Source organism: Meriones unguiculatus, chromosome 2 (genome assembly GCF_030254825.1).
Source record: "Meriones unguiculatus strain TT.TT164.6M chromosome 2, Bangor_MerUng_6.1, whole genome shotgun sequence".
Taxonomy (NCBI): domain Eukaryota; kingdom Metazoa; phylum Chordata; class Mammalia; order Rodentia; family Muridae; genus Meriones; species Meriones unguiculatus.
This window is the reverse complement of record NC_083350.1, coordinates 30994822-31021682: the sequence shown is the minus strand read 5'-3', so window position 1 is coordinate 31021682 and position 26861 is coordinate 30994822. Positions and strand designations below refer to the sequence as shown.

At 41.8% G+C, this 26861-nt stretch overlaps 1 protein-coding gene across 2 annotated transcripts in view; it reads left to right on the top strand.

Moving 5' to 3' along the window:
• Positions 1–1119: 1119 nt before the first annotated feature.
• The window catches only part of Slc12a2 (solute carrier family 12 member 2), a 73571-nt gene continuing 47829 nt past the window's right edge, over positions 1120–26861 (top strand). For both annotated transcript variants that reach the window (XM_021634120.2, XM_021634119.2), the window contains exons 1-9: positions 1120–1845; positions 19122–19241; positions 20194–20269; positions 20835–20930; positions 22089–22228; positions 22848–22958; positions 24077–24185; positions 26288–26415; positions 26508–26592. In XM_021634120.2, coding sequence (XP_021489795.1) covers positions 1120–1845; positions 19122–19241; positions 20194–20269; positions 20835–20930; positions 22089–22228; positions 22848–22958; positions 24077–24185; positions 26288–26415; positions 26508–26592 — 1591 coding nt within the window. The remainder of the gene's footprint in view (positions 1846–19121; positions 19242–20193; positions 20270–20834; positions 20931–22088; positions 22229–22847; positions 22959–24076; positions 24186–26287; positions 26416–26507; positions 26593–26861) is intronic.

Below are 26861 nucleotides of genomic sequence, written 5' to 3'. Positions count from 1 at the left end.
AACAGATAATAAGCTTTTAGCCCTTAGTGAATACGATCTTAAGTTGGAAAACAGGTGTTCCTCTGTTTTCAGTGAAAACAAACCTGCCGAAGGAGTGGCTTTTTGTTTTAAAACCGAGGAATTCTTCACTACCGCAGCCAAATGGAAAACTAGTAATTGTAGCGCTGGCTGCTGCTGTCACTGTATTCTGAGAGCTGCTCTTTCCTAACACTGAACTTAAAAAAGAAAAAAATAATGTAATCAAACATCGAAAGGAGGTTCCGTTGTCACTTCCAAACACAGCATTTAAAAATAGAGGTGTCACCCGAGCGTGGACACACCCATCGCACCGCGGCTCGGAATCACTTTCTGGTCCTGCAAATCTAAAGCGCCGGGCGCCCGGCTCGGGGTGCGCGCAGGCCCCGCCGGGAGCGCGCAGAGCCAGCGCCTCCGGAAGCGCGCGGGCCCAACAGGAAAGCCCCCAGCATCACCCGCAGCCGGAGCGCCGCGGGCCTGGGTACCACGCGCCCTCAGGGAAACCGCCCACAGGCCCTGCAGCCTCTCGCGAGATCTCGCCGGCTCGCCCCAAGTACTGCGAGTTTAGAACTTAAAAAGAAAAGAAAAGCCGAGCGAAGTCCGCAGAGCCGGTGCAGCCGGGGGGAGGAGGAGGAGGAGCATCCCCGGCGGCCGGCGCTGCGGGCGGGCGGGCGGGCGCCGCGCGGGAGAGCGCGGAGCGGGCGGCGGGGGCGGAAGGGGCGCCCGCGGCCGCGCCTGCTCGCTGCGCACGTTGCGGAGGCCGGCGCTCTCGGGGCTCGGCGCGCCCGGCTCGCCGGCGCAGGGCTCGGGGCGGGCCGAGGGGCGGGCCGAGCGGCCCCGCCTCCTCCCGCGTGCTGCACCGAGCGCCGCGGCGCCGCCGCGCCTTTAAACCGCGGGGCCGGCCGCGCTCGCGGGCACTCGGCGGCTGGCGGCGAGCGTGCCGCGCGCGGGCGGGCTCGGGGAGGGGGCGGCCCAGTGAGCGGCGCCTCCGCGACTCTTCTCGCCCGGCTCCTCGGCGGGACCGCCCGGCCAGGGAGCCCGAGCCGCGCTCTACGCAGCCCTCACCCGCCCGCTCCGCAGGTCCCCGTGCGTCGTCGGGCGGCGATGGAGCCCGGGCCCGCGGCGCCCTCGTCTGGTGCTTCGCGGCCCGCCCGGGATGGGGACGCGCCGCCGGCGGCCGCCAGGGTGGACCTGCCCGGCACGGCCGTGCCCTCCGGTCGGGAGGATGCTACGGCCGGGAGCCAGGCTGGCGGGGTGCGCGGCGGAGAGGGAGCCGCGGCGGCGGCGGCGGCGGCGGGCGATGGACTGGGCAGACCTCTGGGGCCCACCCCCAGCCAGAGCCGCTTCCAGGTGGACCTGGTTTCCGAGAACGCCGGGCGGGCCGCTGCGGCGGCTGCTGCTGCTGCGGCGGCGGCGGCTAAGGAGACCCCGGCGGCCGGGAAAGCCGGCGGCGAGAGCGGCGTGGCCAAGGGCAGCGAGGAAGCCAAGGGTCGTTTCCGCGTGAACTTCGTGGACCCGGCTGCCTCCTCGTCGGCGGATGACAGCCTGTCGGATGCACCGGGGGTCGGTGGTGACGGGCCCAACGTGAGCTTCCAGAACGGCGGGGACACGGTGCTGAGCGAGGGCAGCAGCTTGCACTCGGGCGGCGGCAGCGGACACCACCAGCAGTACTACTATGACACCCACACCAACACCTACTACCTGCGCACCTTCGGCCACAACACCATGGACGCGGTGCCCAGGATCGACCACTACCGGCACACGGCCGCGCAGCTGGGCGAGAAGCTGCTCCGGCCCAGCCTGGCAGAGCTCCACGATGAGCTGGAAAAGGTGAGCTCGCCCAGACCTTCCTCCCTCCCCGTGCCCCGGTGCTTGCTGGCCTCAGGATGCAGCCGCTGACTCTCCCTGATGAGGTGGCAGCACAGGACCTGAGGAAAGACTCGCTGGCATCCCTGGATTCAGCTGTCAAGTGTGGAATTGCAGCGGAATGTAACTTAATCCTGCAAAAGTTTGCAGCGGGTTAGGCCGGTTACGCGATACGGCAGAGGCAGCCCTTAGAGGCCTTTCCCGTGCAGTTATATATCTTGTGTACACTGTCTTTTCGTCCAGTCTTGATGTGCCACATGTGTTCAGGCCCCGGAGAAGGCAGTGTGGAGGAGGGTTAGAAGAGGCTCTCTTGGGACAGGGTGGAGAGAATGTGCTACCATCTGGGTCCTTTTTAGAATGTAGTGTATGGTTTATGTATATCCATTAGGGATCCTGAGTGGAAAGCCTGGTGTTTGAAGGAAAAACCTTAATAGCATGTCTTTGTAGTTTATTAATTATTAAAGCTCTGCTTTTGCAGTCTTGAATATACAGAGGGCTATAGAAATCTTTTTTCTTTTCCTTTCTTCCTGCCTTTTCTGTCTCTTTTTCTTTGCTTCTTTCTTTCTTTTGGATCTCACCCTCTCCCCATCATCTCTCTCATCTCTCTATGTAGCCCCATCTGTCCTAGGTCTTGCTATGTAGACCAGGCTGGGAACTAACAGATCCACCTGCTTCTGCTTCTCAGCGCTGGCATTAAAGGCATGTGCCACCCATCTTGGGAAAAGTTGTACCTGGTAATAGTGTGGTCCTTTTGTTTTTGTTTGCTTGTTTGTAAACTTTTTGCAAAGAGGGTTGTTTCTGGGCTGGTGTGGGAGGGTGGTTATAGAAAGATGTCTCGGTTCAGAGCACTTGTTGCTCTTGCAGGAAATCAGGAGGGTTCTCTTCCCAGCGCTCACAGGAGTGTTCACAACCATCTTTAACCCCACTTCCAGGGAGGTTTGATGCCTTCTGACCTTGACAGGCACCAAGCATGCATATGGTGTACATCCATGAACGCAAGCAAAACATTTATACACATAAATCTTGAGGACTATATTAAAAAAAAAAAAAAGACTGAGAGGGGTGAGTCTTTAGAGAAAAGAGGAAACACCAGGTTTTTATTTTATTTTATTTTTCCTCTCAAGAATGTCCATAGAAATAGTCTGGGGTCTTTGCAGAAGCCCATTTACTTTGTAAACAGAAAACCATTCTCAATACACTCTTACTGACTTTACTAATTCTGTTGTTTTTTTTTATGGCCCCATAAAGCTTTTGTTTCCTCGGGGTTCAGATAATTATTTGAAGATAACATTGATGCTTTTGAGACCTGATTAATATTTAACTTTTATGAGCTGAATTACTTACCATCTGCCTCAGCAAGTCTGTAATGGAATTTTGTGACTTCAGAGTTGGTACCACAAAGATGGAAATGATCAAGGTGAAGACGGTTATGTGATTTGTTTGGACTGTGATGGTTTGATCTCATACATTCATGTCTTACAAGACTACACATGTCCCTGTGCTTGATAAAGTAACAGTCACAGAATGAAATACATGCATAACCCTTACAAGCGTATAGATCGTTTAAAAGATCGATATTATTTAGCTGTAGATAATACTACTTCTGTTTCATTGTTTTATTTTGTCATATCAGAAACTAACCACTTTCTGAATGACTTCTTTCATTCATATGTAGTTTTTCGTATCCATCCTTTTCCTTTTTTATTCTAAATCTTTATAGGCTGAAATAGAAATGAAGTTGGTGATATTTTATTGGAGCATTTTAGTATTCAAAGTTCTATACAAACACATTTCAGATTTACTTCAGTAAAGCCAACATGAGCAGTAAACCTATAAATTGTAGAATTTTAGTTGAAAGGTGTCATATATCTTCTGAAAGTTTTTGCTATTTTACATTTTGTCAGTAACAGTGCACTTCAAGTCCTCTAAGGCTCTAAGGTTATTTTGTGTGTGGATTATGATTTGGGTTTTGGTGGTTTTGTTCAGTTGAGAGCATCTGAAAATTAAACACATTATTTGTTGGTGAGAAAGTCACCTAGTTCCTCAACCTCAGCCTTCTCAGTCCAGAATTATTTAATTATTTATTGTGAAAATTAAAGAAAATACGCAATGGGCCAAAAAAAAAAAAAAATTGGCCGTGATGACCATGCTAAGTGCGTGGAATATCATTGCTAAAGCTGGGTTCTATTTTAATTTTTCTTACATTAGCTCCTCAGAAGTACAAGGCTACCCTCTGAAGATATCAATTTTGGATTCAATTCATTACATCATAAAATTAATATAGTTTATAATATGCTCAATTCAGAGTTCCGATTATGCAAGGAGTAGGGTCATGAATTCTTCACCGTTTTTTTTTTTTTGTTTGTTTTGTTTTGTTTTTGTTTTTTTTCTTTTCATAGCCTATGCTAGATGGGGGTTTATTTCACTGATGTGGACCCTCAGCCTCTACTCCGGAGTGTCTGTATAGGAACCAGAAGTTGTTGATGGTGTTAACAAATAAGCAACTATTAAAGATGACCATAGCAAATGGGTTAAATACCTGTCATGTTAAATTGGGCAAAAAATGCTGCTTAGCGTTGTAGAAGGAGTGAGCTCCACAAGTTGTTGCTCGTCCGTACAGACTGACAAAAACTTTACCAATGTTCTTAGCCCTTAGTGAATACAACATTTAGAATTTCTTTTGATTGTCGTGTACTGTACTCTGGTGGCTGAGTGCTTTAATGTCCATGGACTAAGTAACAGGTGCTAAGAACTGTGGAGAGTTAGAGGAAGTGAAAGGTAAATGCTCTATAGATTTGCTCGGAAAAGGGACTAAAACACTTTTAAAAGTGTTTTCCCTAATACCCTACTGTAGGGGGATAATATCCTTGGTGTGTTATGCAGCTATTCTAGGAAGAGGCTGGTGGCTTTCCAGTTAGAAACTGTTGACTGGGGAAGGGGTGACTGTTGTCCAGTGCTCTGGAACTGTGGTGTGACGTATGACACAGAGGAAGTAGCAAGTCAGATGCTTTGCCTGCCTGCACAGACATAGAACAAATAATAGTTATTAGCATAATAAATAATAGTCATTTCTTCAGTGCAGTCAAAAGAAACATCACCAGTCAGGATATAATGCAACCTAATTTTACCTGGGCTTTGAGAAGAAATAAGAGTGGCATTGAGGCTGAGGCCTGATGATAAAAGTTGATGGATGAAATGACGTTTTGGAACAAAGACTGTATTTATAAAAGTGGTGAGGAGAGAAGTGCTGTGTTCAAAGGCCAGAATGTTTTACTGTAACGTAGTGGGAAGCTGTTGGGGGCTCAGTGTGGCAGAACATGCTGTATTTTATTTGAACATCTTTGCTAGCCAGAGAATGGGTTCTGAGGTGTGGCTGGAAATGAAATCTTAAACTGTTGGTCTGACTGAGAGATTAAAAGGATTTGTGAGAGAGGCTGACTCCAGGTTTTGGACTTGAGTAACTGAATATTGGGGTTATATTACCTGAAGGATGATTGAAAGGGGAATGGATGTGGAGTGCTGAAGAGAATTCTAGTTGTAAGACACCTCAGAGTCGTGAAGTGTCAGAAAGTGTGTGTGTGTGTGTGTGTGTGTGTGTGTGTGTGTGTGTGTGTGAAGAAAGTACCATAAATATGAGTGGAAGATGGGGTTGGGAAAGGAACAGAAAGCATGGTCCAGGATGGTGCCTGGAGATCACTTAAAGTTTTGTTGGGTACTTCTAATAGCCCAGAAAGCAGTATCCTAGAAGGGCAGACAGAAGAGTTTTTAAAGAAGGCAGACACTACACAGAGTATGGTGGCACATGCCTGCAGTCCTGGGAGGCTGAGCACCTTTTTGGTGCAAGGCCAGCCAAGGCTATTTAGATGGTGCCAGGCCAGACTGAGATATATAGTGAAACTTTATCTCAAAAAGGTAGAAACTCTTTAAACAATTGATGCTACGATTGATTTTTTAAAAAGAAATTGTTGTGTTTGTTCCCACACCCCCAGTATCAAAGTAACAGTTTCTCCTATAGGAAGAAGTAGAAAGTAGAGAGTACCAAAAAAGTATCAATGGGCAGCTTTAACAGTTGTGATAATTTCCAACCACCAGGTTAGGTAAACTGTCTGCTGCTGCTGGAGTTAAAGCATCATCGTCATCAACATGATCATCATCATCAACAACGTCATCATTATCATCAGTCACTGTGTTTTGTAACTACAGTGGGAAGCACTGTGCTGAAACATTTTATGGTTTGCGGGTGTGTGTCAGCCTCTGGTATTGTTCTTTAGAAGACTTTCACGTTGGCTGACCTAGGGTTAGGCTCACAGATGAGGTTATAGGCTGGCTGGCCACTTAGCCCCTGCTCTGGGATTATAAGCATGGGCTAGCACACCGAGCCTTTCCACTTTACTAAGTCATTTCTTTACCCCACCTCTCCTTCCTCTTTCAAAAATAATACCACCATTGCAGTTGTTCTTAGACCAAGGCTTAGAATCCTTTTGATGATGGTATCAAATCATTGGATGTGGCCTATTTTCTCTTTTCTCTTTAATAAGAGTGGAAGGGAATAAAGGAGGCAACAGTATTGTATCATTGCTTTTTAAAAATTTAATTTCTAAGAAATCAGTTTTTTGCACACTTCACTAGTAATAAAATGATCTCATAGAAACTGAAAATGGCTTCCTAGCCATTTTCTCTTCCTTTTCTTTTCTTTTCTTTTTGATTTTTTTGAGTCAGGATTTCTCTGTGTAGCCTTGGCTGTCTTCCACTCACTTTGTAGACCAGGTTGGCATTGAACTCACACTGATCTGCCTGCCGCTGCCTCCCTGAGTGTTGGGTGCACCACCACAGCTAGCTTACTAACCATTTTCTTTGAAAACTATAGAACTAGACTTCGTACTTGCTTTTCTTTGTGATGCTAGAATATTTTTTTCCAGGGTCTTCCCTTCTTTATCACATATTTCTGGCTATTGCTCAGACCTTCTGTAAGATGCCTGAGCTGCTGAAAGAAAGGTAGACTTTGCCATCATCGCTTCAGCGTGTTGACATCCTAAGAATAATGAGGAGTACACTTGAGATGATACAATTGTTAATTAATCCTTCACTAGAATCAGAGCTTTTGTCTCATTAATTTCCATACAAGAGATTAGGTACTTAGTACAGATCTGTTCACGGAATGTATCAGGGCTGGCAGTCCCTGTCACTTAACAAGGGCTTCAAGTAAAACACTGAACAATTGCAGTATTGCCTCTAACACTGAGCTGCTCCTATACTCTGCTAGTAATTATTTCAAGATATGGCTTGGTTCCTTCACAGTCACCTGGAAGAACAAGAATAGGTCACAGCTTGGGTGGTATGTGGGAATAGCTTCTAGATACAAGTAAAAGTGATACCCTGCTACATGTTTCCATGTGGCAAATCCAGATGTCAGTGTTGCCTAGGCTGCAACCTGCTAGGTCCATGTTACTGGCTACTGTAGTCTGTTTCTGTATTAATTCTCCAAGTAGATTAGTAGCTGACTACCTAGGTTAAAAGAAAGATAAACTTGGGGATATAAATCAAGACGAAGGAAATAAATGTGTACATTACCAGTCACTGTGTTTTGTAACTACAGTGGGAAGCACTGTGCTGAAACATTTTATAGTTTGCAGATGTGTGTCAGCCTCAGGTATTGTTCCTCAGAAGACATTCATGTTGGCTGACCTAGGGTTAGGCTCACAGATGGGGTTATAGGCTGGCTGGCCCCTGAGCCCCTGCTCTGGGATTATCTCTATTTATGTTCATGCCTGTCAAAAAACTCTTCAAGTTTCTAGTCACGCTTGATGCCTTATCTACATATATTTATGTTCATGTCCATCCTGTGAAATAGAGCCTGAAAGATGTGAGTTTCTTAGTTCTTATATGTTTAGTATCTTTGCTTGCGGTGATGTCTCGTCATATTTTTCATGTGTCTGGGAAGTTTGTAATACCAGTCGATTTGGTTCCAGTTACCCACCAGATCCTTACTGAACAGCAACAACAGCAGTGCTGTGCTGAGTGTAGCAGATGTAGCAGGGAGCAAAAAGCTCCCAGGAGAGACAATAGGCAAACAGGTCAGATGCACTACTGCGAAGAAACTAAAGCAGGAGGGAAAATGGTGCCTAGGTGCCATTTTACAGTAGTCGGGGAAGGTCTTCATGAAAGACTAGCAAAGAGGAAGAGAACCATGCCATGCAAATACCAGGGTGAACACTGTAGATTCAGAAACAAGCCCCTGAGACTGAGATGGGAATGTGCAATTTAGAGACCAGGGAGGGCAAGACTGAAGGTGAGGTGCTTGGTAGAACAGAGGTTCAGTTACAGGGTGTTTTGAAAGGGAGGGTTGTGGGGACTTTGCTGATAGGTTGGATGGAGTGTGTCTGGAAAGAGAGATGTTATGGTTCTTTTTAGAATGGGATTACTATTTATGGACGTAGGCAACAACCGGGAAGAGCATGGTTGGTTAGGTAGATTCAGTAGGATATAATTCCGTAAATCAGCTCTATAGTAGGGCAAGCCCTAGACAGTTGCAGCTACTAATTAGGCCTTAATCCTGAACAACTTCACATTATAAACAGTAGCCGTTGGTAAGACTTTTCCCTTCTGTAGAATAGGTAGGTTTGAAACAAGGTCTTATGAATTATTGAGGTTCTAAGATATGTACAATGCATGGGGCTACCAGTACTTGCTCTGCTAGTTATATTGAATTTATTCAGTTAAAATACAGAAGTCTTATGACAGAACACTTCTCTTTGGTACCTTTTTGCCATTGTCATATAAATGGTAAGCCCAATAAGATTACATCGCTGTAATACTTGTTTTTAACAGTCATCAGCTTTACTAAAAACAGACCAGAATAACTATTGTTTTTTAACTTTTAGAAATGCATTCTTCCATCTAAATGTTGCTTTCCTTCCTTGAGATCTTCTTGTAATAGAAGAAAGGCACAAGACATACTGTTTTTATTGAAGACATCTTACGGTTTTGTGGGATATAGCTTTGGTGGACACATTCTCTTTTAGCCCTTTGAGTATGCTGTGCCAATGTCTCTGGCCTCCATTGCTGCAGGAAGGAAGATGGTCAACGGTAGAGGAGAGGTAACTTCTCTAGGACTGAGGATTTTCTCGTTGCCTTGAGCTTTCAGCGGTTTGTAGTGGTAGGTGCTTCCCTTTGTGTGTATCTTTTCTAGATTTTTGAGTTTCTTGGCTCTGTAAATGAGTTATCTACTTCTCTCTTTTGTCATTTTAACTTTGACTTGAAGTCCATCCAGTGGCTTTATCATTTCAAATACTGTGCTTTTCTCTAAAATGTATCACAGTCTTAAATTTCTGAAATTTAAAATGCAGCTTTCCTCTCTGTGTCAAATACCTGTTGGTAAGCAGATTTACCTTTGGCTTCTTTAGTACTTGTTTTAACTGTGTTCTAATTGGTCCCTACCACAAACTTTTGAATGTGTAACATTTTCTCATTACTTTATACATCTATTAATTGGAGGAAGGGAGAAATGAATGTATCACTAATGCATTGTGGTGACGCTGAATTTTTATTTTTAATATTCTTAATTTCATTTTCCTTTTCTTTGTAGAGACAGTGTCTCACTATGTATGTTAGCCTGACTTGGAGTACACTATACATCTCAGGCTAGGGTTACAGGTGTGTGCCACCTTGTTAGGCTCAGACATGCAACAGCTGCTCTCTGTTCTATGCCTGCCTCTGCAAGCCACTATTGTTTGGTTCCCGGAAGTCTCCCCTCCTTTTTTCATTTGGGGCCAGCTCAGATATGGGGATCTACCCTTTCTGTTATTCTCGTTTTTCTAGAAAAACCAAATGAAATTTACAGTTGGTCTGCCCATTTGGGGCTCTGTTCTGTTATTCCCGACTGGCGTAGCTTCTCTGTTAACTGTAATCCACAGACAGTTTGAGAAGACCCTGAAGAAGCCATAAGCTCATGCTCTCACTAAGGCCGGCATACAGATAGCCCCTGGCCTGTGCTTTTCCCACTTCCCCGGAGTTCTTTCCCATGAGCAAATAGTTGGGCTGCCAGTTGGCAATTCTTGACTGCTAGATGGACATTTATATTCTTAACCACTCACTTAAGACATCTTCAGAAAAAGATATGCCATCTCTGATTCTGATGAACTGAAAATGGGAAAGGGGAAAGAAGACAGAAGATAGTGTCTGTTCTTGAGAGAAATGCAGGAAGCACCCGTTGCTGTAACAGCTCAGATTTCCATGCATATTGCCTTTCCAGTGTCCACTTGGTTCTCATGCTGCTTTTCAGGGCTTTCTCTGGGTCCTTCCTAACTTTTGGGTCTTGCTTCCTAAACAGTTAGAGATAAAATTATACACGGCCATTGCTCCTTGTTAACGGAAGGTGTATGCTTCCTGGGAATTCTAGCTAAGCTGTTCCAAGCTCTTAGTTAGTTGACATTAGCAAGTTGTGTGGGATTTGAAGTTACGCCCATGTTGTTTGTGAACCATTCTTTTGTAACTCGGTCTTGAAATTTTGGTAAAGAACATGCAGAGCTAGTTCTGGTACTGAATTCGTTGACTTGGATCAGCAGTTCTGACTTGGTTCATTGTGAAGTCACATGGTCACACTGTCCACTTTTATCTGTGGCACTTGAGTTTTGAGCTTTGCATTAATGCCACTGGATATTAATAGAGCATTGTTAACCAAGGCAAATTGGATTTGTGTAAAACAATACTTTGTTTTGAAAGCTTAGTCTGTATGGGGAGCATTACACTGAATACACCAATCACCGACAGCACGGAGAGGAAGTATTGGTAGCTTTGGGATGATATAATTGGCTAGTACTTGCTTTAAAAAAATAGAACAGTTATTAGAATAAACCCCCTCACTTTGGCATCGAAATTTACATATGTATACGTATATTTTAACTGCTGAGTAAGCTGTTTTAGATATAAAAACAAAGTGTACTCAATAGAAAGAGTGCGAGAATTTCCCTTTTAACAGTGACTAATTTTTTATCTCTGTCAGAGATATTATTTACTAAGAAAGTTGATGACATTCAAATAATTTTTTCTTCAAAGAAAATAAAATCTTTTTATTTCCCCAGCTTTCTTCAAAAGGCATGGACACTTTGGGCACAGGGGCCAGGCTAGTGATGAGAAAATGTACAAGTGAAAAAGCAAGCTGGGTATGGCCAGGAACATTGATTAAAAGGATGTACACGCTTGAGTGGCTCATTACAACACAGATATAGAGTGACTGGCCAGTTTGACCTTCACCTATCAAAGTAAATTTCCAAAGTTAAGTTGATGCACATATCTATTTCACGTTACACATTTTATGCACCTTCCAGGAGGTGTCACATCTGGGCAGATAGCAGTTCTATTTCTGAAAGTGGTTATGAGGGAGCTGTCTGTAGTCACTGTGTTTTGTTTCTTATTGGTAAAAGTTTGTGTCTTGCTGTGTTAGCACAGGAGAATTTGGTGTTTACCACAGTGAACCTGGGCTGACTTGGGTTAGACCCTCTGCCAGGGTCCCCTCCCTAATATTGAAGAGCGAGGTTATTCCTCCAGCCTAGAAACCAGCTCTTACCACCATTAAATGCTTGTAGCGGTATTTGGGAGAACACCCCATTCCTGCTGTATTTTCTAAGATGCTGATAGTTGACAGTAGTAGAGTACCTCAGCGCCAGATGGGATTGGGTACATCTGGGAAGGCAGCACAAGTCACTAATGACTTTTCCATCTTGTTTTTATTTAGTGCACATGGTTTACTCAGACACGTTTAATTTGGTGTATTTCTCTTTACTATTAGATTTTTATCTGTTTTGGTGAATTACAGTTACCTGAGTTGTGACCTCCAGAGTAATTTGAAAAGGGATAACCTGAATAAGGGTATGGTTTTGACTTCTAGATTTTCTTTTTTCCCCCATGATAGCTACTATCCTGTACTCACCCCATCTTCTGAGTGTTCTGTTCCCTACTTTTTTCACTGTTCTAGTTTCTTTGCTGTCCCTCTTGGTTATTATTTATAGATAAGAAATATAAAAGATGCATCAATAAAATTGACTAGAATCAAGACTTTTATGTCACAGATAAAGTATGAGAAAGGCTTTCAGTATAATAATTCTCTTGCCTTCTTTTGTCATGGAAAAAGGTTTTGAACATATGTTGTGTTGCCAGGAGAATGTGCTGTATGCTTTCCAGTACATATAACTTCAACTTACTGAAAAACTAAAAACTTTTTATATCCAATTCCTTATCAGCATTCGTCTTTAGTAAATAGCCATCCTTGGATATTTGCTAAATTAATGCCTTTTATTACTTTCCTGTTCACTGTGTAAAGTAATATATTAGTTTACAATTCATTTTTTTATAGGTGATGCTAAAAGGAAAATGTTCCTCTTAGATAATCTCTTTGCCTAAAAGCAGGCTTGTATTTTGTCCACAAAACCATTGATCAAGATTTGATTCACGTGTGTTTCAGCAGTGGTCATTTGCAAGAGGCATTAAGAGTCCTGGGGGGCGCTGCTTCTGATCTTCCCTTACTGGGATGGTTTATAGCTTCTAAGCAGGCATGGCCCAGGTGGAACTGACCAGCTCCAGGACATGTGTAGGTCAGGAAAGCTGCTACCCTTAGTCACATCGGATCAGCTGGGTAAATTTTCTCTTCCTGAAGAGTAGCCAGAAATTGAAAAGCTAGGTCACCTAAGGACAACTGTGCCACTAAAGTGTTGACTTAAAAAAAAAAAATTGAAATGCCTAGCTATAGATTTGACTTATAACTGTCACAAATGAAATGTGTCATTGACACTTAAATTATGCTTGTATAATCATGGTGTGTCAGTCCACTAACCAAGCCAGACATCTCCCCCACTTTATATACGTGTGTCATTATCTAGAGAGCCTAAAGCCTTTCAGGATAAGGTGTTGGTGAGTAGAGATTGTTATCTCCATGTAGACAAGGACACCAGTTCTCAGACAGGGGCTGTAATATAAAAAGTAAATTGAACAGGTACGCAGCTGAACATTTACTGGAGGGTGCATTGAATATGGAAGATGTCCCAGAAATGGTAAAGACTTGTTTTTCTCTACAGTCTCTATTGGAAAAAGAAGTCACACTTTAAGAGGGACTAGCATGAAGTGTTAATATCTATGTGCCTAATGAATGAGTGAAAGGATATGGTTCTCATTTATGCCCAGAAACTGCTTCCACAACTGCCAGGATTGAAGAATATCAGCATTACTTCAGACTCTTGTTGCACCTTGGCTCCACTAAGGCCCATTTCCCTACATAATAGGTATTGATATTTGGATGGCCTTAAGTTACTCGAGAGGCAATGTTGTGGTAGGTTCCCAAGCCCTGAAAAGACTCTTTAGTACAACTTTGCCCCAGTGTTGTTTAAAATATAAGAACAAGGCTGCACTTCCCAGGGAGAGGAGAGAGAGAGCCCGCCACTGAGTTCATGTCAGAGACAGCCCCTGCTCCCCTTACTAGGGAACCTACTTGGGGACTGAGTCTATGGGCTACATCTGAGCAGGTGTTTTAGGTCCTGTCAATGCATGGTCCTTGGTTGGGGTATCATTCTCTTCAAGGGCCCCAGAACTCTTTATTTATTTATTTATTTTGTTTGTTTGTTTGTTTGGTTGGTTTGGTTTTTTGTTTTTGGCTCTGTTGATCTCCTTTTGGATCAACAGGATGATGTTTGTTTCTTTTGGAGTGCCTGTCCCCTCCAGGTCGTTCTGTCTCCCTCTTCTTTCATAAAATTCCATGCATTCTGCTCAGAGTTTGGCTATAAGTCTCAGCCTCTGCTTTGATACCTCGATCAGAGGAAGACGATGCAACCAGTCCTGATGAGACCTGATAGGCTAGGGTCAGATAGAAGGGGAAGTCTATCAGTAGACTAGGGGAGAGGTATAGGGGAGAAAAAGGGAACGTGGGATTGGGAGGAGACAAAAGAGGGGGCCGCAGTCTGGATTCAAATTGAATAAATTGTAATAAATGATAAGAAGAAGAAGAAGAAAAGAAAAAAAAAAGGAAATTTTAGACTTCAGAAAGAATATTTATATATCTGAGTTAACCCAGACACCTTTCTCACAGGTTAAAAGCTTATAGTTTATTTTCTTTGCCTGTTATGCCAAAAAGTACCAAGTAAAGATACTTTTTACAAGAAGCTAAAAAAGCTCACAATGTTGATAAATATTGCTCGAAGTTTACTTTAATAATGTTAAATATGGTGGCACATTTCTATAATTTTGTATGTGAGAGGCTGTAGTATAAGGAGTTTGAGACCATCCTGAACCACCTAGTCAGACCCTCTCTTAGGAATCCAAAATCATTCCTGGTGGCTACCCAGTCATCATTCCTTGATATTAATATCTTTGTCCAGAGTTGACGTAACGATTGTCTTATCCTGTTGTGCGCTTGAGAAAACGTTTTGGCCTTTATAACTGGGAGGTCCGCAGAAGTACTTCAAGCATTGAAGAAGTAGCCAAGCATGGTGCTGTAGGCCTCTAATTCCTGTACTGCAGAGGCTGGGGCAGAAGGAACCCAAGGCCCATCTGACCTGCATGACACTTTGACTCAAAAAACAGACAGGGAAGGAGTTCAGTGGTGTATAGATTTGTGGGCACACATTAATAATGCCATGCATATAAGATAGCCCTCCCTATAGTATGATCTAGTCAAAGCTGTGTTAAGGCTTTTAATTGTAATTAAAGGGGGTAAACAACCCTTAGGCAAATATTTGTCTTTAGGCATAGTTTTATTCAATAGTTGTTTTTTTTTTTTTTTTTTAAGGATCTTGTTTAATTGTAAGTTGTCTCTAAAATGCTGAATGATAGTTCAGTATTAGGTAGAATTAGCTTAATCTGTGGGAACTTCTTGCTGTATATTCTGTGAATACTGTGTGGTAAATACTGTGTGATATACCGTAGATTGGGGCATTTTTTCATTATATGATGAAAAAAATAATTATGGCAAGTGGTATCTAATAAGGAATATTTTCTTTCAGAGCCAATAGAATTAAAATCTGATAAATTGGTAAAACAAAAGACAAGTTAGTATTGGAAGTATAGTTTTTGTTTCTAAGATGTATGCATCCAGGAAGAAGTCTAAAATGTATTTATATTTAAAGCATTTTTGAAAATTCAACTTGGGGGCTTAGAAGATGGCTTGGTAGGTATCTCACCGCTTGAACTTGAAACCTGAGCCCCTGTACGAACCAGGCATGGTGACATGTCTGTGACACCAGTGTTCCCAGCTTAGATGGGAGGCAGAGACAAACTCCTGGAGGCTTCTGAGCCACTTAACCTGTCCTGTGCCGCAGTAAACAAAGAAGCCCTGTGCCACACGAGTCAGAAGGCAAAGACCAGCACCCAGATACACACCCCAGTGTGTCCTCTGACTTTTGGCCATGGTTGAAGGGGAGCTTTGAGTCTATTAGAAAACAAAACAAACAAAAAGCAAACAAAACACCCAGTCTATAAAGAAATTCGTCCTTTTTCTACTTTCTGCAAAGAAATAACAACCATGGGAGCTAGGGTTCTTCACTCATATGCCTGTTTTCTCTGTATGTTTCTCTTAATTTGCTTCCATACATTCACCCGGTGACCGTTTATCCCTGGCCCCTCTTTTTTAAGCTGCCTGATAGACTCTCTTGTTTCCTGGCCCCCTCGTTCTACACATGCTATTTGTGTCTTTTTTCTAATTTTCCTTTAAACAGAACCTTACTTTTTAGCCCAGGCATGCCCGCACATTCTTGTTTAGTGTAATATGATTCACTGGTAGGTCTGTTTGTTTCATGAGAGATTCTTCCAGTTAGGTTTAAGTTACCTATGTCTTCCATCTTTCCTGTTTCTTCACCTCTTCTGAGTTTATTTTTACTGTAACCCCAAATTCAGAATCACAGTGCTACTTTTTGAAAGCTTTGTTTCCTAGAATAATACTAAATTAATTTTATCTACCTCATTAATATGCCGTCAATCATTTTTATCTTCCCACCTATTGCAGAAAAGATAGTAAATATTAAAGACTATCATTTTTGTATCTTGCATCATTTTGTACCTTGTCTTGGCCTAACTTATAGTTCATATTTGAACTTTTATACTTAGGAGGTCATTATGTAATTTTTTTCAGGTATATAGAGGGGATAGATAGGATTTCTTTATTCCTTGGAAGCTCATGTATTAAGCAAACAAATCAAAGCTGACGATACAGCTCAGTAGTAGAGCCTTGAGTTACCAACATAACTAACATTAACAAAATAAGTGCTGGTTTTCTTTTATTTCAGGAAATTAATTTAGTTCTAACTCAATGTCATTACACTTCAGTCTTTTAATTCAGCCACAAATAGCACCCTTATTTGATGAACTTTTGATGTTTGTTTCTTTGGTTGGTTTTGGGTCTATCTTAGCCTTGGTTGGCCTCTAGTTCACTGTGCAGTCTATGCTTCAAACTCATGGCAGCCTTCCCCTACAGCCTCATGAGTTCTGAGAGTGTAGGTATGCACCATTGCATCTGGCTTTAGTTGTATTTTGGAGATTAATGACTAAAAATTTTAAAAGTAAAGTTGCTATAGGATGATTAGGAAGGTAATATTTTTTGTCCGTGATCAACACCATTAGTTTTCTAACTTAATATTTCATAGAAGCTAGACAGTACTTGTTTCCTGAACAAGTGTTCATACTATGGTAGAAACTAGCATAATTGTTAGATCTTCAGCTTTGATGTGAAATTCTGACAAGCACCCACAGCAAAAAGTTTAGGATGCCTGCATACTTTTGCATTGTTCAAAAGACACCCACATTGCTATTTAGCATTGGGAAAAGTAGCTGATTAGGGACATACATATTCAGTTTTCTTGTAAGAGAGATGGAAAGAGATGCCTTTTCTGTGTATATTATAGACTTTATATTTCAGATTGAAAACTAAGAACTTTTTGCCTAAAAGTTAATAAATTGATAGGCAGGCTTTTTCTTCTTGCAGCTCTGTTTGAATAATTGAACAGCTAAGGGAGTTGGTGAAATCTGGAGTAAGAGTTTCTTTTTTCTGTTTAGAATCAACATTGATCCTCTGCTGTCTGGGAAGAACTTAACAGCAGGAGATTCTAACTAGGATTGTGATTATGACGCACTGCCATTTCTACCCATTTTATTAAGGTTAATGTCCACTAACTAGTTGCCATATTTGCACCAGCTTCTATGTAGGGAGAAGAATAATAATAGGCTAGAGGCAAGGGAAGATTGTATGAGTGTGTAGATTTGCCTTTGTGGTTACACATAACATACACACGCTTCTCTTCTTGCTGTGTTTGGTTTTTCGAGATGGGGCTTCTCTATATAGCCCTGGCTCTTCTGGAACTCCCTCTGTAGACCAGGCTGGCCTTGATCTCACAGAGATTCTCCTGCCTCTGCCTCTTGAGATTCAAGGTGTAAGCCACCACTGCCTGGCTACAGAAAGCTTTCTATAACTCATTTCTTGTAATCATTGTATTCAGAATTCACTTAATTATGTTGAAGTACTAAAATCAGGTTTAAAAATTGGATTTTGTACTTAGAAAAATAACCAATACTCAAAGTAATAACTGTATTATGTTTTGTTCTCTGGTGTTGAATATGAATTAAGCGTCAGGATGATGGTGTGAAGGTTGTAACTTTAGACTTGGCACCTATCTTCCAAACCATTTCCTTCTCACCCTCATGCTTCTGTTAAGTCTTTGTAATACTAGTTTGCCTATGTTAGGACTTGTATTCCAATAAGGACTGAACAGGTGGAATCACTGAGAAAGGAGGTAGAGAATAAAAACCTAAGAGCTACAGAATTAGATAGGAAACTTTACATAAGAAACAATGGCCAATAGTGAGTCCACACTGTGTGATCTGTGAAAAGTCAGCAGACTGATGACGAAGAGCACGTAGGGTCAGTGTGGGGGTGAAGTTCTCAAGGACTCTTAGGAATCTTGAGGATCTTCTGTATTGGTTGTGTGGAAGAATTTTAAACAGGGAGATGATGGTGCAGGCTTCTAATCCCAGCACTCAGGAGACAAAGGCAGACAGATCTCTGAGTTCAAGGTCAGCCTGGTCTAGATCAAGGACAGTCAGGGCTATACAGAGAAACCTTGTTTTGAAACCAAAAAAACACCTCCCCCCAAAAAACATTATTAATGTTGATATTTCAGATGTAGGAAAGGGTGTGGCAGCTAGATGATATAAGTTTGTGCTAAAGAGCTCTGTGTCGGTTGTGGTGGCACATGCCTTTAATCCCAGCACTTGGGAACTGACAGGCAGGTGGATTTCTGTGAGTTTGAGGCCAGCCTCATCTACAAAGCCCAGGAGAGCCAAGGCTACACAGAGAAATTCTCTCAAAAAAACCAGAGGCCTGGTGCGCTCTCTCTCTCTCTCTCTCTCTCTCTCTCTCTCTCTCTCTCTCTCTCACACACACACACAAAGATGATGAGAGAATGAGATTTTCTCAAACTGGGACAGGCTGTCCTTGAAGTGTTGGGCTTACATGTCAATCCCACCATAGGCCTATCAGCAAGTAGTCAGCAGTCACTGCATACTCCAGGTACCACTAAAATATAAAAGTATTCGTTATTGTGATGTTCCATGTAGCTTAGGCTGGGGTCCAGATTTTGAACTCAGACAATCATCTACTCTGCTTTCTTGAGTGCCAGGAATATTGATTTCTGCCACTAGGCCCGTTTTTTAAAATTGGAAACATTAAAATGGGTTTACGTCATAGTAACACTTAAGTTTCATGTTTCCTTTTACTTTATTGCTTTGATTTTTCTAAGATAAACTGTTGAGAATCCTGTTGTTATTATTATATTGAAATGCTTGAGCCAAGCCATTTGGCCCTCAGTTATGAGTGCTGAAGCCCTGACAGCACATTTGGTAAGGGCTTCCTTGTCTGTGTCGCCTTATAGGGCAGTAGAGCATCAGGTGTGTGTGCAAGTGTGAGTACTACACCACCCCAATCCAGGACACACATGCTCACAGGGTAGCCCCCTGTGATGTAGGGACCTTAAACGAGGCCTCCTCTCTTTATGGCTCCACCTCTCCAGGAGCACGACACTGGGTACCAGACAATGAATTCATGAGCCTGGATGGGAAACAAACCATGTAGTTACCACGTTTCATTCTCGGAAGTTTTTCTTATGTTATCCTAAGTGTGCTTAACCTTGTTTAGTCATGTTTGTTTTTATCAGGTGATTCAAAATTGTATCTAAGTTTTAATCTGAATTCATATTTCTTTCTGTAATCAGGAACCATTTGAGGATGGCTTTGCAAATGGAGAAGAAAGCACTCCCACCAGAGATGCTGTGGTCACATACGCTGCTGAAAGTAAAGGAGTTGTAAAGTTTGGCTGGATCAAGGGTGTATTAGTATGTATGCATAGGTTCCATTTGGTTACAGTCTTTCTGTTGGTTAGAAAACTTAGCTGATATTCTTAGGAGGATTATTATTTTTTTACTTTAGCTATTTGTTCGTGAGTACTATGAGAGGCCCAGTTAAGGCCTTTTGTTTCTTTTGTCTTTAGGGGAGAAATGTTTATTAATTATATATATCATCTGGATAAAATTAGAAACTCACATTTTTATTTTTGGTAGAGTGGGTCTTACTATATATATATATACACCCCAGGTTGGCCTAGAACTTGAAATGTACACTGTGGTAGCCTCAAACGTGCGGTCATTGTTTTGCTTCTTAATCAGTTGTATAATACACAAATAGGAACACAGAATAAAAAAGTTAATATATGTCCAAGTTGTGGGAGTATCATACTCAGTTTAAAATTTTGAAAAATGTAATCCATTGACATTTATGTTGGTGTACATGCAATATTTAACTCTGCCTTAACCATTCATAACATGTTAGGAATGTATATGTAAAACTTAGGTGATAAAGGCAAATTGCTAAAGTCTTATCCAAGTGTAGTGGCACAGGCCTTTAATCTCAGCACTCTGGAGGCAGAGGCAGACAGATATCTGAGTTCAAGGCTAGTCTGGTCTCCATAGTGAATTCTAGGACAGCCACAGAAAAATCCTGTCTTGAAAACACACAAAGCAGAAACAGAGTTGAAGTCTTAAGACTAGTCTTCTGTGGTGTTCCGACCCTTGTGGTGAGCACATTTATTTGTAAACACACTTACATTGTACTTACGTTGGCTAACAGTAAGCTCTCAGTAAGCTGCTTTGACAAACTTTAGGAAACAGTTTGATTTCAGAACTCCTCTGTGGTTTTAAGTGCATCTTATCGTTTTACTTGTTGAGTATCTATTGTTAAATCATGTTTTAATTACATTTCTTTGTCTGACTTGTGGTCTCTTTCTCCCAGGTACGCTGTATGTTAAACATTTGGGGTGTGATGCTCTTCATTAGATTGTCGTGGATTGTGGGTCAAGCTGGGATAGGTAAGGTCTACAATTGCTGACCGAGCTGTGTTGCCTTTATGTAGATTGCTACCATAATTGACTTTCATAATTTTGATTTCCTTTCTTAAGAATGAGATTAGAATTAGGTAGTTTACAGCCTATGTCTTAGTTGTCTGTTTTTATGAGGAAACACCATGACCAAGACAGCTTATAAAAGAACACTTTTAGTTGAGGGCTTGCTTGTAGTTTCAGAGGGTGAGCCCCTGAGCATGGCAGCAAGCATATAGGCGTGACATGGAAGCAACAGCTGAGCTCACATCTGATCCACAAGCAAAAGGCAGAGAGAGGGAGACTTGATCTGCCGTAGGTTTTTGAACCCTCAAAGCCCACCCCCAGTGACACACTTCCTCCAACAAGCCTATACCTCGTAACCCTTCCTCAGAAGTCCACTAACTAGAAACCAAACATTTAGATACGTGAGCCTCTGGGGGCCATTCTCACTCCAAACACCACTGTCTATAATGTTAGTGCAGTGCTTAGCCAGCCAGTTCTAGGTAATGACAAGTTTGTATGAGGTTCTTAGTTTCTTTTTCCTCCTTTAAAGGTCTCTCCGTCCTGGTAATAATAATGGCCACTGTCGTGACAACCATCACAGGATTGTCTACTTCAGCAATAGCTACCAATGGTTTCGTAAGAGGAGGTGAGCCCAGCTGGCACAGGCCCTACCTGGAAGATACATTCATGCTTCTTAAGTTCCTGCATCTTCTTCAGTGCCCAGAATCCTGTGTCTGCAAATCATCTGGTTCTCTAGAGCTTGTCCTTGGCACTTTGCTTGAGTGCTGTTGATCTTGCGCTTAGATAATATTTATTGCTTCGCAGCCCTGTCACTCTGCCCTGCATTCTTGCATTGCACAGACCAGCCTTTTCCTGTCTTCAGTTGAATACAGACTACAGTAGACAACAGTCACGGCAACTTTTAAAAAGATGAATATTGTAAATTCTAGTTGTTGAGCTTACATCTGTTCATTAATATGAACTTGCCTATTGTATCGGTTAGGTGAAGTATATTTGACTTGTACGTCATCAGTCAGGTAATTGTTGAGCCCCTGGTAGCAGATGCTAGGTTTGTAACAGTGTCAGGCTAAGTCCAATTTTCTTAGGGCTTAAGATCATATAGTAATAGTAGCCATTGTTCCAGACCTTAGTTCTGGGAGTGCTGCCATGGTTTTGGCATACATTTTCTTGATGAATGCAACATTGCTGTTTGCTACTTTTATTATTTGTATGACTAATGTTACTAAAAATGAAACAGTTATATTCATGTTTTAGCAAAATTTAAACTGGATAACGATTGTACTGCTTCATCTCAAATGTCTAAAAACAATTTTTTTGAAATAATTGGAAGCCTCCTCATTTATGTATCAGTAAAGCCAAAACACTGAAATTGAGGAATACAGCATTTTCCCACATGTGACAAAAAATACTATATTGGTAAAATCAGTTTATCACTGGTTATCAAGTCTATTGTTTTAACACATTGTTTAACCATGGATCACTACTATCACCAGGCAAGGTCCGCTGTAGTTCTTCGCTGCGATGCGGAAGTTTCTTCAAGTTGTGACCTCAGGTCAATGAAATACCTACACAGGTACAAAAGGCAGCTCGGAAGTGTCTGTTTCATTAAGGCAGTTTTCACCGCAATGCTTCCCGCGAACATGAGCATCTCCGATACCAGTCTTCTGGGGCGTTCTTATGGAAACGCATTCACCTACTTGGCTGAATCTGCTTTGTGAATTGCTTGGTCTAACTAAAAGGATTGTCGGCGTCACAACCCTAACTCGTTTTCATTCTCTTTTAGGAGGAGCGTATTATTTGATCTCCAGAAGTCTAGGGCCAGAATTTGGTGGTGCAATTGGCTTGATCTTTGCTTTTGCCAATGCAGTGGCAGTTGCTATGTATGTTGTTGGATTTGCAGAAACGGTGGTGGAACTGCTTAAGGTAACTGGACCTTAAGTCATTCATTTGCCGTATCTTCACTGAGAGGATACACACACATGCACACATCTTAACCCATATGTGAGCTTTAAAAAATACTATTTACATTATTGACTTTTATAAGTAATTTTGCTTATAGGAACAGTATGATTTTGACAAAAACATGAATTTATTCTTTATTCCTCTTGTATCGTAAAAGACCAGTAAAGCATGAGTTCACTAGTCCCACCAAACCCAGAAATACACTTCTGTTATGCTACTTTATAAAACCCAAACATACCAGTCAGATTATAATTTTCTTGGTTAGTAATTCCTTTTTTGATTTATTAGGTCCATATCAGATATACCAGTATTAATAATTTATTAGTAATTTAATGAGACATTAGATAGAAAAGATAACTGAATGACAACTAAAATTATTATTTTCTTTTCTTTTCTTGATTTTGAGACAGGGTCTTGCAATGTGGCTGTCTAGGAACTTGCAGTATAAACCAGGCTAGCCTTAGTCCTGCCTCTGACTTCCAAGTACTGGGAATGCAGGCATACTTCTGTCCATTCCCTTAATAAGCACTGGTGCAGGGTTGATATGTAAGGAAGTGTTCATTATATTTCTCTTTTGTAGGAGCATTCCATACTTATGATAGATGAAATCAATGACATCAGAATTATTGGAGCCATTACGGTGGTGATTCTTCTGGGGATCTCCGTAGCTGGGATGGAGTGGGAAGCAAAGGTAACGTGACAGAGCTTCTGTATCCCTTCGTCCACACACTTAGTGTTACAGGAAGCTCAAACCGATATTTTCAGAATCAGGTGGAAAAAGTGACCATTTTTATAGACGTTTATGAAGTTTAAAATGACATATTTGGAGGTAATACATTCTGAATCCAGTTAAACATCCCTTTCCTCATTTGTATGCTTGTTTTGAGTACTTAAGATTTGAGCCCAAGGGCCCTCGTGTGGTAGGCATTATGCCTATCGCCAAGTGTATGCCAGCCCTTCATTTATTTATATATGTAACAAATTGACTTTATTGAAAAGATTATAATTTCATGCTACTTGGGCCACAGTTAATGTATAGGAAGTTCTTACTGGATTGAGGTGCTTGCTTTAGAGGCCCTGTGGTCTGATTTGCTTTCCTGGATGCCACAGAAAGGTGGAAAGAGAGAGATCCAATTCCTAAAGTTTCCTCTGAGCTCCACACATGCACTGTGGCACACGTGGCTTCCCTCCCCATAGTAATCATACTTCAAAATGCTTTCTAAGTTTTGTTTGCACAGATGACACAGTATTTACCACTTTTTTTTTTTTTGAGAAGCTAACATTGGAGAAAAATTGATTGTTGATGGTGCTCAGGCTTTCTCCCCTTTCAGTGTCATGGATCCTTCAGTTCCTCACTTGCCACTTCTTTCTGTTTTTCCTTCTTTCCTAGAACAGTTGCAGACAGATACAGCATTATGTTTGGACCTGATGTGAAACTTGTGTTGCTGTCAGACATATTCTCCTTGTCAGATGCTACTCTTAGTGGGGTGGTGGGGATAGTTGTACAGAATGAAAAACCTGTGTGGCTTGATTTTGTCCATAATTGAACATTCTCAGTTTTCTAGCTAGCTCAGAGCGCCGACTAGTCTGAGACTTGTCATCCTTCTGCTCTGGGCTCATGACACTGTGCCTGGTTTTAAGACACTGTTCTTTAAGAGCGTGATCCATGTAACAGCATTTATTGACTACCTACTGAATGCTTCACATTCTTCAAGACATTTGGCAGAAAGGCAAAATAAGAGAAAGTATCTGTGTCATAGGAGTGAGTACAGCAGGCAAGGTTGTAATTTCTAGTATTTAAAACTGCAGGCTCAGATTGTCCTGCTGGTGATTCTTCTCCTGGCCATCGCCGACTTCGTCATAGGAACATTTATCTCACTGGAGAGCAAGAAGCCCAAGGGTTTCTTTGGCTACAAATGTAAGTAAAAAGATGGAATACTTTCTTAAGTGCAAATTACAACATTCTGCTGTTAACTAAATTTAGTACATTTTAGGTATTTTGTACTGTAATTAAATTTGGTTGGTGATTCACACTAATTCTTAATTCAGTTTTGGCCCCCTTTATGTAGGCTGTACAACTAGAGTAAAGTTGCTTTCATTTCCATCTTTTGTGTTTCGGTGTTAGCACCCACCGGTGGCAGAATGTAAAGAAGCTAGTGTTACTAAGGAGAAGGTGCAACGTGGCTCTCATTATATGTCCAGTTGTGTGTTTCTTGGTGATGGGAAGGTGATGGGAATGTGAGAAACGTGCCTTTAGGTGCTCTTAGTATTACACAAACACCTTAGGGTTTATTTACTGAAACTGCTATGTCTATGATCTTACCAGACTGAATAAACTTACAGAATTCACTATGTATACTGCCCATCATTAACCAAAGTGCTACTTGGCTTGCAACTTTTTGGACATAACAGTTGAAAAGTGCTTTGGACCATGAAAGCAGATAGAAGTCACAAAAATTATGACTTTCTACCTCTAAATACTTGAGCTCCTGTCTGCTCAGGAAATGGACAGTTCAGGGAATTTGTCTTTGGTATGATGCGCAGATGCAAGATATTTCAGGTCTTCGAGGGCATCCTAATGGCAACTGCTGATTTCCCTGCTCAGGGTCAGTTGCATCAAGTTGTTCACTTTTCTTTCCTTTTTAAAACAAAACAGAGCCACGACTCAGACTCATTATGTCCTCTTCAGTCTCATTAGGCTTTTTTGTCTTCTGTGACGCTGACAGTTTTCAAGAATATAGATACTTACTTGTTTCTATGTATGTGTGGGTCATCTCTCCAGGTGGGTTGTTTACATCAGCAAGATAAGTGATGTGTCCTCAGCACCCAGAATAGGGGTTCCCAGTGATCTGAGCTGTCACCACTATGATGTTATTAATTTTTATCTCTTTGTTAAGGTGATGACTAAGAGTCTCTTGTGCTGGGAAGTTGCCAGGGGCTTCTGTCTAGTCACAATGACAGAACGGCATACATTGTTTTGTCTTCTTCCTTAGTCACATTCTTCTCCTTTTTGAAAGGCTTTCCTTGTTGCCTGTGAGACTGATGTTCTGCTCGACTCAGTGATGGCTGTATCTATTCCTCCTTCTACCCCTCTTAGTTAGAATTTCTCTTGCTATAATGGAACACATGATCAAGAAGCAAGTTGGAGAAGAAAGGGTTTATTTGGCTTACAAGTCCCTGTGCTGTAAGTGGTGACAGAACATCACATGGTACTGTGAATAGAAGGAAAAATGGACCTTTCATTTAGTAGTACGATCAGTCTGAGGCTGAGAAGAATAAAGGAGAAGAGGTGAGAGAAGGAAGAATGAGAAGAGAGGAGATCCAGGGACTGTGTTTGCAAGCACCATCCAGGATGGTCTTTGGGAAACCTGAAAACCATTAGGTGGTTCTCTTACAGTTACTATTGCTGTAGTGAAACAACATGACCAGAAGCAACTTGGGAAGAAAAGGGTTTATTTGGTACCAGATCACTGTTGCTCACTGAAGGAAGTCAGGACAGGAACTCAGACAGGGCAGGAACCTGGAGGCAGGAGCTGATGCACAGGCCATTGAAGGGTGCTGCTTACTGGCTTAGTCCCCATGGCTTTCTCACCCTGCTTTCTAATAGAACCCAGAACTACCAGCCCAGGCATGGCACCACGGGCTGGTTTCAGATTAGTGTGTTTCCTATTATTTCCTTAATCCTTTCTTGAGGGTTTTTGTTTGTTTATTTTTGTTTTTAATTTGGGGGAAAGTGGGGCAGTAATCAATACTTGTGATTTTTGTTTGCATTAGTGATAACAATTAAGTTTGGAGGTTCTTAAACAATCACTGTTAAGAACCAAAAAGTAGGACATAACAGATCACTAATTTGATCATGAACTATATTTCTTCATTCCAGAAAAGAGCAGCACTGATATTGAACTAGAATTAAATAAGAGTGACCAGTTGGGTGGAGACCATATAGTCTGATTACTATTAACTTATATTATTTTGGTCTTATTTGCTGTCCAGTAATTGCCAAAATGTTTTGTCCTCTAGCTGAAATATTTAATGAGAACTTTGGGCCGGATTTCCGAGGGGAAGAGACTTTCTTCTCTGTGTTTGCCATCTTTTTCCCTGCTGCAACTGGTATCCTAGCCGGGGCAAATATCTCGGGTGACCTCGCAGTAAGTATTCCTGTATCAGTTACTGACACATTAAAAATGCTGCACGTGCATCCAACTCTAAAGATAGACTAAAACAAAATCTTGTCTTCTAGGATCCTCAATCAGCCATTCCCAAAGGAACACTCTTAGCCATTTTGATTACTACAGTGGTTTACATAGGAATTGCAGTGTCTGTAGGTAAATAGCTTTCGTTTCTTTGTGTGTCTCAGAGATTTTGTGATGTTCGTAGTATAAATATTATTGTGGCATTTTCTGCCTTTAACATTCCAACATATTTTTGGTAAGAAGGCACAGAGCAGTTTGCCTGTTTTAATCCAGGAAGGAAAACTGGGAGTGACTTACAGAGACAGAAAACCACCAAATGCTTTGCTGAGAATTTAATCATTATAGTGAATCAGAAATCTATGTAAAGTTTTATCTGCAAACTCACATTTTATTTAGACATT